Source organism: Drosophila virilis, chromosome 2 (assembly GCF_030788295.1).
Source record: "Drosophila virilis strain 15010-1051.87 chromosome 2, Dvir_AGI_RSII-ME, whole genome shotgun sequence".
In the NCBI taxonomy this organism is placed as follows: domain Eukaryota; kingdom Metazoa; phylum Arthropoda; class Insecta; order Diptera; family Drosophilidae; genus Drosophila; species Drosophila virilis.
This window is the reverse complement of record NC_091544.1, coordinates 14,065,318-14,082,180: the sequence shown is the minus strand read 5'-3', so window position 1 is coordinate 14,082,180 and position 16,863 is coordinate 14,065,318. Positions and strand designations below refer to the sequence as shown.

The 16,863-nt window shown below is 41.4% G+C and overlaps 1 protein-coding gene across 4 annotated transcripts in view; it reads left to right on the top strand.

Moving 5' to 3' along the window:
• LOC6630979 (very long chain fatty acid elongase AAEL008004) overlaps positions 1–16,863 on the top strand; it is a 45,705-nt gene that overhangs the window by 23,748 nt on the left and 5,094 nt on the right. For 2 of the 4 annotated variants that reach the window (XM_002053831.4, XM_015172071.3), the window contains exons 3-9: positions 87–277; positions 2,953–3,035; positions 4,167–4,274; positions 5,778–5,861; positions 7,020–7,076; positions 7,139–7,244; positions 7,313–7,449. In XM_002053831.4, coding sequence (XP_002053867.2) covers positions 220–277; positions 2,953–3,035; positions 4,167–4,274; positions 5,778–5,861; positions 7,020–7,076; positions 7,139–7,244; positions 7,313–7,449 — 633 coding nt within the window. In that variant the 5' untranslated portion in view covers positions 87–219. Of the gene's footprint in view, positions 1–86; positions 278–2,952; positions 3,036–4,166; positions 4,275–4,652; positions 4,734–5,777; positions 5,862–7,019; positions 7,077–7,138; positions 7,245–7,312; positions 7,450–16,863 lie in introns of all 4 variants that reach the window. The other 2 variants (XM_070206965.1, XM_070206964.1) reach the window with 2 other exon arrangements.

The following is a 16,863-nucleotide window of genomic DNA, read 5'->3' as shown; positions in this document are numbered from 1 at the left end:
ACAAGCGCTAAAATATAGTTTATACATAACTATATTATATATATTTTACATAATTGTAATTTTCTTTTTTGATTTTCTCATTGCAGCTCGACACCTTTTGCATTGCACTAGATGCATTAAACTACTGAGCAGCTCGGAACGAACCACCAATAAAAACAAGAACAACATCCACACACACACAAACACACGCACACACACACACACACACATAGCAACAAAATGGCCTTAATTATGAAATACATCGAGAGCATAAACAGATATATGGACTCACATAGTGGTAAGTTGGCATGTGCGACTAACACTTACATACCTCTCTATATATATACACACATCTATATATATATATATATATATATATATGTTTAGGCCTGCTAATTTGTGTAACCTTGATTGTTGTTGCTGTTGTTGTTGGTCTGTCTGTTGCTCTTCTTTCTCACATTTCTCTGCAAAACGGCAAAGGTTTAACAAATGATTGAGTAATTTTTGACACCAGCTCACTAATTGCCCGGAAAGAAGAGAGCGCGAGAGATACAAACAGCAGCTCTTGGTTTGGGCCAACAAATAATTAACTGATAATGAGAAATTTCAATGTCAGTCAACGTCTTGGCCAGAATCAAATACACCAGAGAGTTACTCTCTTCAAATTTATCCTTTATCAATCTATGCATATGGATAGACATACACATATACATATATATAAGTATATACATATTTGTATATATTCTGTATTTGCTGAATACATTATGCCACACATTGACCCCCCAACCCCCTTCGCAAGCCGTTTCTGACAAATGTTTAGCAATTTGAATGCGCTAAAATTATGTTTCAACATGACATAGATACGACAACGTATACCCAAACGATTTTAGATATACTTATATATAGCTGCCATAGCTGCTAGTTGTTTTCCTGTGCGTGTCGCCAGTCTCTCTTATTGTGTGTGTGCGTGTGTATGTGTTTGTATTGTGGTTATTTTAAGGGCACACGTGTAATATGACTTATTTGCGCGATATCGGAAGTAAAATAGCCATCAAATGCCGCCACTCTGCATGCCACAGAAAAGAAAAGCCAAAAAGACAGGCATTTATTATAATACAGCATTTCTAGAAAATATGGCTTGCAGGCAATCGAAAAGATGGCAATCAGCAAGAATTATTATTTTCAATAGGAGAGAGCATTTGTGTGGCGGAAGATGAAAAAGATACCCTTGCAGATATAAAGTATCTTTCGGATATACGAACTTGTATCTAAACTACAAATACTATGATATGATACAAATACAAATACAAAGATGTGTGATAGGAGTACCAAATAGTTTATTAAAATATCTTTGAGATACAAGTATTTGTAACTTGGTGCTCCACTAATATCCCCCAGCAATATCGTGCAGCAATGAGAGTTAGCAGAAAAGCTGTGAACCATATAAATAGGTTGCACAATCATAAAGATACCTTGGCTCTGTGTCTCTTAGTATATTATACTAGGTATATACACGACGATTGAAAAGATTACACGTGGCTGATTCTCCACATAAGATCATAAGATCAAAGTAATCAAACTATATGTAATATATTTATTGTTTGTACTCATTGGAACTGAAACTTTTCTTGTCATAAGACAAGATCAAGAATATGAATAATACATTGACTATACGCTTAGCTATGCTTATCGCAAATAGTCAGTTGGCCAAGTAGAGTACCTGCAACTAAAGAAAGATAACTTGAATTTATTTGAAGCATTTGCAGACACCTTCAAAAGGTGTATATTAGCCATAAATCGTGTATTGCCTAAATCAATGCATTCTGGCACTTTTATAAGAACTCTCGAGACTTTATGGCCAGACACAGTCGCAACTTGACAGCAAAAGCAAATCGAATACATTTTTAATCGAAGACTTGAGACCGAATACATGTAGTTTATAGTTTGACACTTTACGGCTCGGGTTTGGATTGGGCTCGAGCTGATTGCGATTAGCCAATGTGATAACCAGACCTGTTAGTCCGAAGTTTCGCAATCCATTTATATTTGATATTTGGGCAACAATTTCACTTGGCACATAGCTCTTCAATCAAGTTGGAAATCTTAATTAATATTCGTTTATTAATTTTTTATTTGGACTTTTTCTTTACGGTTTGTTAATCTATTCATCAAACTGCGTCAGTTGTGCGCAGCTCATCAATTTTTGATACTTTTATTATCTAGCCTTTGATTGTTTTTCCGCTATATTGAAATATTTGCCAACGCATATATTTAATTATTATTGATTTATTTATTTATTTTGCTGCTTTTGTTGAGTTTTTGCTTGGGCAATCGAAATTCGCGTGATTATTCGTCAGGTTGCATAAGTTATTCATGAGTTAAACACCCAGCTAAATTTACGCATTTTTATGACAATTATCGCTGAACTGAATGCCAAATGAAGCGAATGAAGAAATTCCAAAGCTGAAAAGATATATATGTGTATATATATAAATGCTAAGCATTTAAATAGTTGGACTTAAAATGTAATTGTTGTGCAGTCCATTAAACAGGATGAGCTGCACGTCTCATCATCATCATCATCATCATCAACATTCTCATTATCATTAGCATTGTCATTATCATTATCATTAGTATAGCTAATGATCGCCTTGGTGACATTGTCTCAAACATGAACGTGCCACAAATGAGGGCCAATGCCCAATGCTAATGATGTACAGATGATAAGAGCAATGTTAACTTGCTTGCTTTCTTATCTAATAGATACTATGTGTATGTGCGTAGTTAGTAAACAACAACAACAACAACAACAATAACATAAACAATGCTTCAGTCAATTCAAACATATGCCCTGTGCTTTGTTTTGATGCGTGTCGACCAACGAACCAGGTTTTACTCTTGGTTCGGATCTAGTTTCTACTAATACATTATTAATATATATAATATTGTTTTGTAACTCTTCTAATTGCACAGATTCAAGGACAAAGGACTGGCCCATGATGTCGTCACCCTTCCCCACACTCGCCGTGTGCCTCACATACGTCTACCTGGTTAAGGTAAGTCGCCCACTCTGCCGAACACGTGTTTGTTTTATGGCCTCTCGATTTGACCATATGGTTAGCCATCTAATACACAGATTTAGGTCATATCAACAAGACCAGCTGCGGCTACGTCTTAATCTCAAGTGCTATTCCCATGCGGAAAACGCACAACGTGGGCGTATCCACTGATAGCGTCCACAGTTTTGTGTTTTTTTTTTTTTTTTTGGGTTGAGCAAGCTTTATTTATGGCTTACTCACAGTCAAACGCACACATATACGCATTTCTAATCATAAGGCGTTTTTATAATAGACCAACCTAATCAGCGCGTTGATAAGAAACAGACAGCACAGTGAGTCAAGCGTTAAAAAAATTCCAGGAGTATTATTCGACGATAAATTAGGACTTAAGTTTGTGGAAATTCTATAAAAAGGTCTAGAAAAACAAGCAGTCGGCAGACAAATGCGTAATAACTAGAGAAGCATCGACTCAATGGGAGAAGTTAAAGCTAAATTCCTTATAAGGCAAACGAGCCCTAAAAACAATTATGGATAAACAGGTCTTTTATATAAACAGACTGAGGATGTCCATATTGAACATGTTTTTGAGTGCATATATTTACGCTGGTTGGGCTCACATTCAGAGTGTGGAAAACAGAGTATTCACATAAACAGTCAGCGGATGTCATGCCTTGAATGTTGATGCCATAAAATATAAATATAAATAACATAAAGAACTTCTTCAGGTCGGATCGGACTAGGCCAAAACGGAATGAACGCATACATCTTTTTAAGAATATTCCCACTTTGCAATGCTAAAATAAAGTCCTGTCTATAACAAACGAGTAAATCATAAAGCGCCGATGAAAACAATTGGTCAAGCATAATATTTCTTACTGTAAAATATGCAAACTATTTGCTGCAGAGAGATTAATCAGTATCTGATCCATCAAATTGTATAGGTTCTCTAGCAAAAGCTATCAGATATTGAGCTTTTGTTAAAAAAAAAAAAAAAACAAAGAAAACCCTAGGAAACAATGAAAATCAGTTAAAGAGTATTACATCTTCGGCTTCTCCGAAAGCAACTGACTTTGTTGTGCATCTCTATGACATAATCATTAAGCGATATTCTCTTGTTTTATATAACAGGTGCTTGGGCCGCGATTAATGGAGAATCGAAAGCCGTTACATCTACAGAACATGCTGGTCGTCTATAATGCGTTACAGGTTGTATTTAGCGCGTGGCTATTCTATGAGGTAAGTGGCACTCACACCAAACCAAATAACACGACCATCAACATCAACAACAATAAGAACAACAACAACAAGAACAACACCAACCACAACATCAATCAACAACAACAACAACAACAACATCGCTGGCGTCGTCGTTTTGGCTGCTTGCTTAACTGACCTGGAAAAGCGTTTAAAGGCAAACAACTTGCTGCTGGGAACTGCCAACTGCCAACTGCCAACTGCCAACTCCCAACTGCTACTGCCAACTGCTACTGCCAATAGGCAACTGCCTTAAGGCAATTGGCAATTGCTGCTGCTTTTAATGTGCACTTTATTTTATGTTTTTCTTATGTTCTCTCTATCTCATTTTCTTTGGCATTAATCTGATTTCGTTTTTAGTGTTTAATGGGCGGCTGGTGGGGTTCGTACAGCTTCCGCTGTCAGCCTGTGGACTATAGCGATAGTGCCACATCTAGGAGAGTAAGTGTCTCGTCTTTAAATGCCAATAAAAATCTATTTGACTGTGTGCAGCAGGAACGCGCTTAGCTCTTCAAGCGTGAAAGTGAAAGTGAAAAGCCTAGGGAAACTCGCGCCCATTTAGCAGACCCTGATTCATAGATTGTCTCCACAGAACGCAGTTATGAGCATACAACTAGGCATTCATATAAATTAATATATATATATATATATATATATATATATATGATATATATATTTTGGAATTAATAATTTAGCTTATGTATATGCAAACGCTTGAGGCACAGCCATATAAATATTTAAGATTAACCAGCATTGCTTTACATAATTTACAATATGTATATTATTATTTTGTTTTGATTTTTTGATTTCTGTAACCATTTTTAGCTTTTTATCAATTAATAAATGCGCCACATACAAAATACTACACGAGGCGAGCAAATGTGTAGCTGGTTTCTAATTAGACATAGAACTGCCCTGAACATATAGCTAAAGATATATACATATATATTAAATATATATATTCTATATACATCATTTGTTTTGTATATAAATGCTAGAAAACAATTGGTAATTAATTTGTGCAAAAAAAAAAGAAAAACAAAAAACAAAAGAAAAACAATGAAAAATATCGCTTACAACTATTTGATGCTTTATTAATTAATACCATTTAAACGCTGTCTACTAACCTGGCCAAAATGTATATGTACGTGTGTGTGTGTGACTGTCTGTTTGTGTGTGTGTCTGTGTGCAATTGGCTAAATATCAATATCAATGTGTGTCTGTGTATGTGTCTGCCATGCCTAATTCTTTACAGCCCACAAACTGGAAGCAGCTGAAACCGAACGCCAACGCAAACCGATGCCAGCCAAAAACTCAAAACAACATAAATCATTTCACAACTCATGCCACAATATCCAAATCGAAATCAAAATCAAAATCAATATAAAAAACAACAAAAAAAAAAAACAAAAAAACCGAAATTCGATAAATAAAAAACCAAAACAAAACAAACACACACACATTTTACACACTCTACATTTGCAGATAGGAGTTTCCGGTTGGCTAACTGGACATTATAGCTTCCGATGTCAGCCAGTTGACTATAGTAATAATCCTAGAACGTTAAGGGTATGTGTTAAACTGACAACGAGCCGTTAAATAACGATATTGATTTGCCTCTACTGATAACGATAAGCTATTGATAACGTATTGGTGCTGTGCTCTGGTCTGTGTGTGTGTGTGTGTGTGTGTGCGCGCGTGTGCATGAGGTGTGCTTTTGTACCTGAATATTGGTTCTGGGCTTATTATATAATGTACAAATAAATACCTCGATACTTACCTTACCATACACATGTACTCAATTCGGGTTAACAGTTGTGGGTCTCACAAGTGTTAAGGTAGCACCTGTACACTCATACACATAAGCAATAACTATCTACTACATAAGTACAACTAATGCTAACCCCTCTACCCCCTTCACCCTCCCCCCAACAAAAAAAAAAAAAAAAACCAAAAACAAAAACAGATCCTAACCCAGATCGCAGCATGTGTATGCCGTAACGCATAACTGTCAGCACTTAAATGTCCTTCAAATGTCACTAAACCGAGAAAGGAGACAAGTCTTGTCGCATTGTCGTTATCTCTTACAGAATATATAGAAAACTCTGGGGCCCCTTTCCCGGCCAACATTGAACACCCCTACCCAACCCACAAGTGGGAACTGTAAACAACTCTCTTTAAACTCTTATAAACCCGTTGTACCCCGGAATATGCATTAAACTCTATTTTATAAATGGCCAGGACTATGATATTTCAAATTTCAAAACCGTTAATCAATTAATTGAATGTGTTTCCCCCATTCTATACTATATCTTCTTGGACTATCTGCTGCATTTTGAAAAATAATATACTTCTAGTTAAAGTTTTGATTGAACTGGAACCGAAGCGTGTGCATGAATGTTTCAATTGAATTGAATTACAAAAAAATAATTTGATTATAATTTAATAACAATAAAAAACATAAATTGACTCCACAAATTGAGCGTGCGCATGAAACAGAAGCGACGGCAGCGCCGCCCTTGATGTATACCCTAATTGATGGCACGAATTTCGCCTGAAACCGAACTGAAATGGTCAAGAGCTGTTGTGCTGCTCAGTTAGGGTATCCAGAAGAGTGTGTGTGTGTGTGTGTCGAATATTTGTTTGCGATCCTCAAAAACAAGCCGAGCTAATCGAATATTTAATCTCTTCTCCGCGCCGCTGTCGCCTGCCCACTCAACAAATCAGATGGTTCACGCGTGCTGGTGGTATTACTTCTCAAAGTTCACAGAGTTCATGGATACGGTAAGTGTGACCATATCTGTCAGTTAATTGCCTTAGCACCCACACACGCGATACCCTTACAGATTTTCTTCGTGCTGCGCAAAAAGACGAGCCAGGTGACGACATTGCATGTCATACATCACGGCTGCATGCCCATGTCCGTGTGGTTCGGTGTCAAATTCACTCCAGGTGCGTTAACCAGGCACGGCTAAACGACCGTCAGATACCCTATAATATATGTCTATGCCTGCATTTAGGTGGCCACAGCACCTTCTTTGGCCTGCTCAATACATTCGTGCACATTGTGATGTACACGTACTACATGTTCTCGGCCATGGGTCCACAATACCAAAAGTACCTCTGGTGGAAGAAGTACCTGACAACGCTCCAAATGGTAAGCTCCTTGTAAACTATGCTGCTCAAACCGAATCGATAACTAGTCAGATAGAAATTGGAAAAGAAACTGAGATACAATCAAATATTTAGTATAATTTCTGGATAGAATATCTCTTGGCATATTTTCGCAATTTTATGTGTTTGATTAAATATTTTTATACCCTGAACCCATTAAAAATGTATGTAACAGGCAGAAGGAAGCATCTCCGACCCCATAAAGTATATGTATATATTCTTGATCAGCATCAATAGCCGAGTCGATCTAGCCATGTCCGTCTGTCTGTCCGTCCGTCCGTAAGAGCTACAGACTTGAAATTTTAGATGTAGGTGCTCCTAGTGCCTGCGCAGATCGAGTTTGTTTCCGATACTCGATAACTTACTCCGTTTCCAAGCAATCGATAAAAATCGATATCGATATCCTGTTGTTTGGGCAATTTTGGTAAATAATAAGAGCTAGAGTCACGAAACATGATATGTTGCTTCTAAAATATTATATTTTTGTCAAGTATCTTTCATTTTATACCTATCGCCACTTCTCGGCTACCACCCCAGAGCTATAAATCCAGTTAATAACCCAACTTTTATTGCCAACCAATTTGAGCCAAAATTTATTTGCAATTGACTTTTTCAGTATACACAAATATTCTTTGATACAATAAGATATACTGTAGAAGATTTCATAAAGATCGGTTAAAAAAAAAAACAAAGTTATATGCAACTGCGCAATTGAATAGAACAGCATCTTTAAGAATTTCTGTATACATGTACAAGCACACATTCATGCGCGTCTGCTTCGCATTTTAACAGCATGGTTATTGACACTTTTTTCTGTAATGCTATTTAAGTTTCTTTTTTTATTATAATCGACAAAATGGCAAGGGGTTACATCACGTTCTTTTTTTTTTCAAAATCGAGCTCGGTGCGAAAATGGAAACTTTTTCGATGATTTTTTTTTAATATCTCGGGTAATAGCTCCGCGCGGAGATATGACGTTCCAAAACAACATAACTCCGCGGAGATATGACGTTCCAAAACGAAATAATATCTCGGGTAATAGTTACGCGGGGAGATATGACGTTCCAAAACGACATAATATCGCGGGTAATAGCTCCGCGCGGAGATATGACATTCCAAAACGACATAACTCCGCGGAGATATGACGTTCCAAAACGACATAATATCTCGGGTAATAGCTTCGCGCGGAGATATGACGTTCTAAAACGACATAACTCCGCGGAGATATGACGTTCCAAAACAACATAACTCCGCGGAGATTTGACGTTCCAAAACAACATAACTCCGCGGAGATATGACTTCCAAAACGACATAACTCCGCGCGGAGATATGACTTCCAAAACGACATAACTCCGCGCGGAGATATGACGTTCCAAAACGACATAACTCCGCGCGGAGATATGACGTTCCAAAACGACATAATATCTCGGGTAATAGCTCCGCGCGGAGATATGACGTTCTAAAACGACATAACTCCGCGGAGATATGACGTTCCAAAACAACATAACTCCTCGGAGATATGACGTTCAAAAACAACATAACTCCGCGGAGATATGACGTTCCAAAACGACATAACTCCGCGCGGATATATCACGTTCCAAAACGACATAATATCTCGGGTAATAGCTCCGCGCGGAGATATGACGTTCTAAAACGACGTAACTCCGCGGAGATATGACGTTCCAAAACAACATAACTCCGCGGAGATATGACGTTCCAAAACAACATAACTCCGCGGAGATATGACGTTCCAAACCGACATAACTCCGCGCGGAGATATGACGTTCCAAAACGACATAATATCTCGGGTAATAGCTCCGCGCGGAGATATGACGTTCTAAAACGACATAACTCCGCGGAGATATGACGTTCCAAAACGACATAATATCTCGGGTAATAGTTACGCGGGGAGATATGACGTTCCAAAACGACATAATATCTCGGGTAATAGCTCCGCGCGGAGATATGACGTTCCAAAACAACATAACTCCGCGGAGATATGACGTTCCAAAACGACATAACTCCGCGCGGAGATATGACGTTCCAAAACGACATAACTCCGCGCGGAGATATGACGTTCCAAAACGACATAATATCTCGGGTAATAGCTCCGCGCGGAGATATCACGTTCCAAAACGACATAACTCCGCGGAGATATGACGTTCCAAGACGACATAATATCTTGGGTAATAGTTACGCGGGGAGATATGACGTTCCAAAACGACATAATATCTCGGGTAATAGCTCCGCGCGGATATATGACGTTCCAAAACGACATAACTCCACGGAGATATGACGTTCCAAGACGACATAATATCTTGGGTAATAGTTACGCGGGGAGATATGACGTTCCAAAACGACATAATATCTCGGGTAATAGCTCCGCGCGGAGATATGACGTTCCAAAACGACATAATATCTCGGGTAATAGTTACGCGGTGAGATATGACGTTCCAAAACGACATAATATCTCGGGTAATAGCTCCGCGCGGAGATATGACGTTCCAAAACAACATAACTCCGCGGAGATATGACGTTCCAAAACGACATAACTCCGCGCGGAGATATGACGTTCCAAAACGACATAACTCCGCGCGGAGATATGACGTTCCAAAACGACATAATATCTCGGGTAATAGCTCCGCGCGGAGATATCACGTTCCAAAAAGACATAACTCCGCGGAGATATGACGTTCCAAGACGACATAATATCTTGGGTAATAGTTACGCGGGGAGATATGACGTTCCAAAACGACATAATATCTCGGGTAATAGCTCCGCGCGGAGATATGACGTTCCAAAACGACATAATATCTCGGGTAATAGTTACGCGGTGAGATATGACGTTCCAAAACGACATAATATCTCGGGTAATAGCTCCGCGCGGAGATATGACGTTCCAAAACGACATAATATCTCGGGTAATAGTTACGCGGTGAGATATGACGTTCCAAAACGACATAATATCTCGGGTAATAGCTCCGCGCGGATATATGACGTTCCAAAACGACATAATATCTCGGGTAATAGCTCCGCGCGGAGATATGACGTTCCAAAACGACACAACTCCGCGGAGATATGACGTTCCAAAACGACATAATATCTCGGGTAATAGTTACGCGGGGAGATATGACGTTCCAAAACGACATAACTCCGCGGAGATATGACGTTCCAAAACGACATAATGTCTCGGGTAATATCTCCGCGCGGAGATATGACGTTCCAAAACGACATAACTCCGCGGAGATATAACGTTCCAGACCGACATAATATCTCGGGTAATAGCTCCGCGCGGAGATATGACGTTCCAAAACGACATAATATCTTGGGTAATAGTTACGCAGGGAGATATGACGTTCCAAAACGACATAACTCCGCGGAGATATGACGTTCCAAAACGACATAATATCTCGGGTAATAGCTCCGCGCGGAGATATGACGTTCCAAAACGACATAATATCTCGGGTAATAGTTACGCGGGGAGATATGACGTTCCAAAACGACATAACTCCGCGGAGATATGACGTTCCAAAACGACATAATATCTCGGGTAATGGCTCTGCGTGGAGATATGACGTTCCAAAACGACATAACTCCACGGAGATATGACGTTCCAAAACGACATAATATCTCGGGTAATAGCTCCGCGCGGAGATATCACGTTCCAAAACGACATAACTTCGCGGAGATATGACGTTCCAAGACGACATAATATCTTGGGTAATAGTTACGCGGGGAGATATGACGTTCCAAAACGACATAATATCTCGGGTAATAGCTCCGCGCGGATATATGACGTTCCAAAACGACATAACTCCGCGGAGATATGACGTTCCAAAACGACATAATATCTCGGGTAATGGCTCTGCGTGGAGATATGACGTTCCAAAACGACATAACTCCACGGAGATATGACGTTCCAAAACGACATAATATCTCGGGTAATAGCTCCGCGCGGATATATGACGTTCCAAAACGACATAACTCCGCGGAGATATGACGTTCCAAAACGACATAATATCTCGGGTAATGGCTCTGCGTGGAGATATGACGTTCCAAAACGACATAACTCCACGGAGATATGACGTTCCAAAACGACATAATATCTCGGGTAATAGCTCCGCGCGGAGATATCACGTTCCAAAACGACATAACTTCGCGGAGATATGACGTTCCAAGACGACATAATATCTTGGGTAATAGTTACGCGGGGAGATATGACGTTCCAAAACGACATAATATCTCGGGTAATAGCTCCGCGCGGAGATATGACGTTCCAAAACGACATAATATCTCGGGTAATAGTTACGCGGTGAGATATGACGTTCCAAAACGACATAATATCTCGGGTAATAGCTCCGCGCGGAGATATGACGTTCCAAAACAACATAACTCCGCGGAGATATGACGTTCCAAAACGACATAATATCTCGGGTAATAGTTGCGCGGGGAGATATGACGTTCCAAAACGACATAATATCTCGGGTAATAGCACCGCGCGGATATATGACGTTCCAAAACGACATAATATCTCGGGTAATAGCTCCGCGCGGAGATATGACGTTCCAAAACGACACAACTCCGCGGAGATATGACGTTCCAAAACGACATAATATCTCGGGTAATAGTTACGCGGGGAGATATGACGTTCCAAAACGACATAACTCCGCGGAGATATGACGTTCCAAAACGACATAATATCTCGGGTAATAGCTCCGCCCGGAGATATGACGTTCCAAAACGACATAACTCCGCGGAGATATGACGTTCCAAAACGACATAATATCTCGGGTAATAGTTACGCGGGGAGATATGACGTTCCAAAACGACATAATGTCTCGGGTAATATCTCCGCGCGGAGATATGACGTTCCAAAACGACATAACTCCGCGGAGATATAACGTTCCAGACCGACATAATATCTCGGGTAATAGCTCCGCGCGGAGATATGACGTTCCAAAACGACATAATATCTCGGGTAATAGTTACGCGGGGAGATATGACGTTCCAAAACGACATAATATCTCGGGTAATAGTTACGCGGGGAGATATGACGTTCCAAAACGACATTATATCTCGGGTAATAGCTCCGCGCGGAGATATGACGTTCTAAAACGACATAACTCCGCGCGGAGATGTGACGTTCCAAAACGACATAACTCCGCGCGGAGATATGACGTTCCAAAACGACATAACTCCGCGCGGAGATATGACGTTCCAAAACGACTAATATCTCGGGTAATAGCTCCGCGCGGAGATATGACGTTCCAAAACGACATAACTCCGCGGAGATATGACGTTCCAAAACGACATAATATCTCGGGTAATAGTTACGCGGGGAGATATGACGTTCCAAAACGACATAATATCTCGGGTAATAGCTCCGCGCGGAGATATGACGTTCCAAAACAACATAACTCCGCGGAGATATGACGTTCCAAAACGACATAACTCCGCGCGGAGATGTGACGTTCCAAAACGACATAACTCCGCGCGGAGATATGACGTTCCAAAACGACATAATATCTCGGGTAATAGATCCGCGCGGAGATATGACGTTCCAAAACGACATAACTCCGCGGAGATATGACGTTCCAAAACGACATAATATCTCGGGTAATAGTTACGCGGGGAGATATGACGTTCCAAAACGACATAATATCTCGGGTAATAGCTCCGCGCGGAGATATGACGTTCCAAAACAACATAACTCCGCGGAGATATGACGTTCCAAAACGACATAACTCCGCGCGGAGATATGACGTTCCAAAACGACATAACTCCGCGCGGAGATATGACGTTCCAAAACGACATAATATCTCGGGTAATAGCTCCGCGCGGAGATATGACGTTCCAAAACGACATAACTCCGCGGAGATATGACGTTCCAAAACGACATAATATCTCGGGTCATAGTTACGCGGGGAGATATGACGTTCCAAAACGACATAATATCTCGGGTAATAACTCCGCGCGGAGATATGACGTTCCAAAACAACATAACTCCGCGGAGATATGACGTTCCAAAACGACATAACTCCGCGCGGAGATGTGACGTTCCAAAACGACATAACTCCGCGCGGAGATATGACGTTCCAAAACGACATAATACCTCGGGTAATAGCTCCGCGCGGAGATATGACGTTCCAAAACGACATAACTCCGCGGAGATATGACGTTCCAAAACGACATAATATCTCGGGTAATAGTTACGCGGGGAGATATGACGTTCCAAAACGATATAATATTTCGGGTAATAGCTCCGCGCGGAAATATGAGGTTCCAAAACGACATAACTCCGCGGAGATATGACGTTTCAAAACTACATAATATCTCGGGAAATAGCTCCGCGCGGAGATATGACGTTCTAAAACGACATAACTCCGCGGAGATATGACGTTCCAATACGACATAACTCCGCGCGGAGATATGACGTTCCAAAACGACATAATATCTCGGCTAATAGCTCCGCGCGGAGATATGACGTTCCAAAACGACATAATATCTCGGTTAATAGCTCCGCGCGGAGATATGACGTTCCAAAACGACATTATATCTCGGGTAATAGCTCCGCGCGGAGATATGACGTTCTAAAATGACATAACTCCGCGGAGATATGACGTTCCCAAACGACATAACTCCGCGCGGAGATATGACGTTCCAAAACGACATAATATCTCGGGTAATAGCTCCGCGCGGAGATATGACGATCCAAAACGACATAATATCTCGGGTAATAGCTCCGCGCGGAGATATGACGTTCCAAAACAACATAACTCCGCGGAGATATGACGTTCCAAAACGACATAATATCTCGGGTAATAGCTCCGCGCGGAGACATGACGTTCCAAAACGACATTATATCTCGGGTAATAGCTCCGCGCGGAGATATGACGTTCCAAAACGACAAAACTCCGCGGAGATATGACGTTCCAAAACGACATAATATCTCGGGTCATAGTTACGCGGGGAGATATGACGTTCCAAAACGACATAATATCTTGGGTAATAGCTCCGCGCGGAGATATGACGTTCCAAAACAACATAACTCCGCGGAGATATGACGTTCCAAAACGACATAACTCCGCGCGGAGATGTGACGTTCCAAAACGACATAACTCCGCGCGGAGATATGACGTTCCAAAACGACATAATATCTCGGGTAATAGATCCGCGCGGAGATATGACGATCCAAAACGACATAATATCTCGGGTAATAGCTCCGCGCGGAGATATGACGATCCAAAACGACATAATATCTCGGGTAATAGCTCCGCGCGGAGATATGACGTTCCAAAACGACATAACTCCGCGGAGATATGACGTCCAAAACGACATAATATCTCGGGTAATAGTTACGCGGGGAGATATGACGTTCCAAAACGACAAAACTCCGCGGAGATATGACGTTCCAAAACGACATAATATCTCGGGTCATAGTTACGCGGGGAGATATGACGTTCCAAAACGACATAATATCTTGGGTAATAGCTCCGCGCGGAGATATGACGTTCCAAAACAACATAACTCCGCGGAGATATGACGTTCCAAAACGACATAACTCCGCGCGGAGATGTGACGTTCCAAAACGACATAACTCCGCGCGGAGATATGACGTTCCAAAACGACATAATATCTCGGGTAATAGATCCGCGCGGAGATATGACGATCCAAAACGACATAATATCTCGGGTAATAGCTCCGCGCGGAGATATGACGATCCAAAACGACATAATATCTCGGGTAATAGCTCCGCGCGGAGATATGACGTTCCAAAACGACATAACTCCGCGGAGATATGACGTCCAAAACGACATAATATCTCGGGTAATAGTTACGCGGGGAGATATGACGTTCCAAAACGACATAATATCTCGGGTAATAGCTCCGCGCGGAGATATGACGTTCCAAAACGACATAACTCCGCGGAAATATGACGTTCCAAAACGACATAATATCTCGGGTCATAGTTACGCGGGGAGATATGACGTTCCAAAACGACATAATATCTCGGGTAATAGCTCCGCGCGGAGATATGACGTTCCAAAACGACATAACTCCGCGGAGATATGACGTCCAAAACGACATAATATCTCGGGTAATAGTTACGCGGGGAGATATGACGTTCCAAAACGACATAAAACCTCGGGTAATAGCTCCGCGCGGAGATATGACGTTCCAAAACGACATAACTCCGCGGAGATATGACGTTCCAAAACGACATAATATCTCGGGTAATAGTTACGCGGGGAGATATGACGTTCCAAAACGACATAATATCTCGGGTAATGCTCCGCGCGTAGATATGACGTTCCAAAACGACATAACTCCGCGCGGAGATATGACGTTCCAAAACGACATAATATCTCGGGTAATAGTTTCGCGGGGAGATATGACGTTCCAAAACGACATAATGTCTCGGGTAATGCTCCGCGCGGAGATATGACGTTCCAAAACGACATAACTCCGCGGAGATATGACGTTCCAAAACGACATAATATCTCGGGTAATAGCTCCGCGCGGAGATATGACGTTCCAAAACGACATAACTCCGCGGAGATATGACGTTCCAAAACGACATAATATCTCGGGTAATAGTTACGCGGGGAGATATGACGTTCCAAAACGACATAATGTCTCGGGTAATGGCTATGCGTGGAGATATGACGTTCCAAAACGACATAACTCCGCGCGGAGATATGACGTTCCAAAACGACATAATATCTCGGGTAATAGCTCCGCGCGGAGATATGACGTTCTAAAACGACATAACTCCGCGCGGAGATATGACGTTCCAGAACGACATAACTCCGCGCGGAGATATGACGTTCCAAAACGACATAACTCCGCGCGGAGATATGACGTTCCAAAACGACATAATATCTCGGGTAATAGCTCCGCGCGGAGATATGACGTTCCAAAACGACATAACTCCGCGCGGAGATATGACGTTCCAAAACGACATAATATCTCGGGTAATAGCTCCGCGCGGAGATATGGCGTTCCAAAACGACATAACTCCGCGCGGAGATGTGACGTTCCAAAACGACATAATATCTCGGGTAATAGCTCCGCGCGGAGATATGACGTTCCAAAACGACATAACTCCGCGCGGAGATACGACGTTCCAAAACGACATAACTCCGCGCGGAGATATGACGTTCCAAAACGACGTAATAACTCGGGTAATAGCTCCGCGCGGAGATATGACGTTCCAAAACGACATAATATCTCGGGTAATAGCTCCGCGCGGAGATATGACGTTCCAAAACGACATAACTCCGCGGAGATATGACGTTCCAAAACGACATAATATCTCGGGTAATAGTTACGCGGGGAGATATGACGTTCCAAAACGACATAATATCTCGGGTAATAGCTTCGCGCGGAGATATGA